General features: G+C 52.3%; 1 protein-coding gene across 4 annotated transcripts in view; it reads left to right on the forward strand.

Annotated features, from left to right (window-relative positions):
• The window catches only part of EML1 (EMAP like 1), a 191,760-nt gene that overhangs the window by 112,258 nt on the left and 77,485 nt on the right, over positions 1-2,017 (forward strand). For 2 of the 4 annotated variants that reach the window (XM_040478207.1, XM_040478208.1), the window contains exon 1: positions 874-1,089. The exons of the other annotated variants lie outside the window; for them this stretch is intronic. In XM_040478207.1, coding sequence (XP_040334141.1) covers positions 933-1,089 — 157 coding nt within the window. In that variant the 5' untranslated portion in view covers positions 874-932. Of the gene's footprint in view, positions 1-873; positions 1,090-2,017 lie in introns of those variants that run through there. 4 annotated transcript variants of the gene reach the window in all.

Raw genomic sequence — 2,017 nt, forward strand, 5'->3', positions numbered from 1 at the left:
TGAGTTCGAGCCCCGCATCGGGTTCTGGGCTGATGGCTCGGAGCCTGGAGCCTGTTTCCGATTCTGTGTCTCCCTCTCTCTCTGCCCCTCCCCCGTTCATGCTCTGTCTCTCTCTGTCCCAAAAATAAATAAAAAAGTTGAAAAAAAAAATTAAAAAAAAAAAAAATAACTTCTAGTTAACATATAGTGTAACATTGGTTTCAGGGGATAGTGTTGTCTTGGGATTATCTGGCCAACCCTTCAGTTAGCATGGTCAGAACAAAAGCGAGACGGTGATGGGGGCGGGGGGTGGATTTCTGCCATGTGTGGGGAGATGCACACTGGTCCCTCCTCTACCTCTGAGGTCTCCAAATGTCATGGGAAAGAACATGCATTGGCCCGTGTCTAGAATAATACAATAGCGCTTAAAACCTCAGCTAAGAGGGGCGCATGAGTGGCTGAGTCGGTTAAGCGTCCGACTTCTGCTCGGGTCATGATCTCACAGTTTGTGAGTTCGAGCCCCGCATCAGCATCGGGCTCTGTGCTGACAGCTGGGAGCCTGGAGCCTGCTTCGGATTCTGGGTCTCCCCGTCTCTCGGCCCCTCCCCTGCTCATGCTCTATCTCTCTCTGTCTCTCAATAATAAATAATGTTAAAAAAAAAAAACTTTAAAAAAAATAATAATAAATAAATAAATAAAACCTCAGCCAAGAGGAAATGAAAAGCACGAACAGAATCACTAAAGACTAGAGCAGAGTGAGACGTTGTAGTTCTGTGTCGCACGAGAGGGCCCGTGGTTTCTGCACGAGAGCAGTGGCCTCCAGGGTATGAATGGTACCGTGTCCCAGCAATACGCTCCGGGCGTGCGGGTCGGTCCCATCCCTCCGGGGGGCACTCGAGAGTCACTTGTTCCTCTCCTTTGGTTTAGATGACAGCGCTTCCGCCGCGAGTAGCATGGAGGTGACGGACCGCATTGCCTCCCTGGAGCAGCGCGTCCAGATGCAAGAAGACGATATCCAGCTGCTCAAATCGGCGCTGGCCGACGTGGTCCGGCGGCTGAACATCACGGAGGAACAGCAGGCGGTGCTGAACAGGAAAGGACCTACCAAAGGTGGGCGCCGTAGAGGCACAGGGGCAGCGCTAGACTTGGTCTCGTGGAGGACGCTTGCCCTGGCGGATGCAGGCCCTCCTCAACAGCGACAGAACCTCAGAAGATCAGGGAAGGGCTCTCAGCATTGCCCAAACCATCACACGAGGCGGGACAGGGTCTTTAACTTTATTTAGTTATCTTTGGCTTGACATGAGGGGATCGTTAGCCTGTGGTTACATGTGCAGATGGCCAGAACATGCTTGTGGAGTCAAGGAGGGAGCCATCCAGGGGCCACCCACCGCTGGGAGCACAGGTTTATCTTGCAAGGCAGAGCCGAGCACAAGGAAACCCCCATGATCCTCTGGGCGCCTTGGAGTCTGTTCCACCCAGAAACTTTCTGACAACTCTCCTCTCTTTCCGTGTACTCAGCTTCTGTGCTGCCATTCTGTTCGGCACAGCCACCAGTTAATGATCCTACGCCACAGCGAAGCTCTGCCCAGGACCGGGGGCCCCTAAGGGGCAGGCCCTTCCCTGAGGAGCTCAGAACCCGCAAGCTTAGGAAGCTCCTTCCGGGCACAGCCTGCTGTGTCCTTTGAATGTCCTACTCTGCTGTCCAGGAGAGCGTGGCCAGCTACAGAGTCTGTTATCTCGTGGGTTTCTGGCAAATTTATTTTTTTTTTTACCTTTTTTAATGTTTATTTAGCTTTCAGAGAGAGACAGAGAGACAGAGCACAAGCAGGGGAGGGTTAGAGAGAGAGGGAGACACGGAATCCAAAGCAGGCTTCAGGCTCTGAGCTGTCAGCATAGAGCCTGACAGGGGGCTCGAACCCATGAACCGCAAGATGATGACCTGAGCCGAAGTCGGATGCTTAACCGACTGAGCCACCAGGCGCCCCTAAAACATTTTTTTAATGTTTATTTTTGAGAGAGAGAGAGAGAAAGAGAGAGA

Source organism: Herpailurus yagouaroundi, unplaced genomic scaffold, assembly GCF_014898765.1.
Source record: "Herpailurus yagouaroundi ecotype Mexico unplaced genomic scaffold, PumYag 141, whole genome shotgun sequence".
In the NCBI taxonomy this organism is placed as follows: Eukaryota; Metazoa; Chordata; class Mammalia; order Carnivora; family Felidae; genus Herpailurus; species Herpailurus yagouaroundi.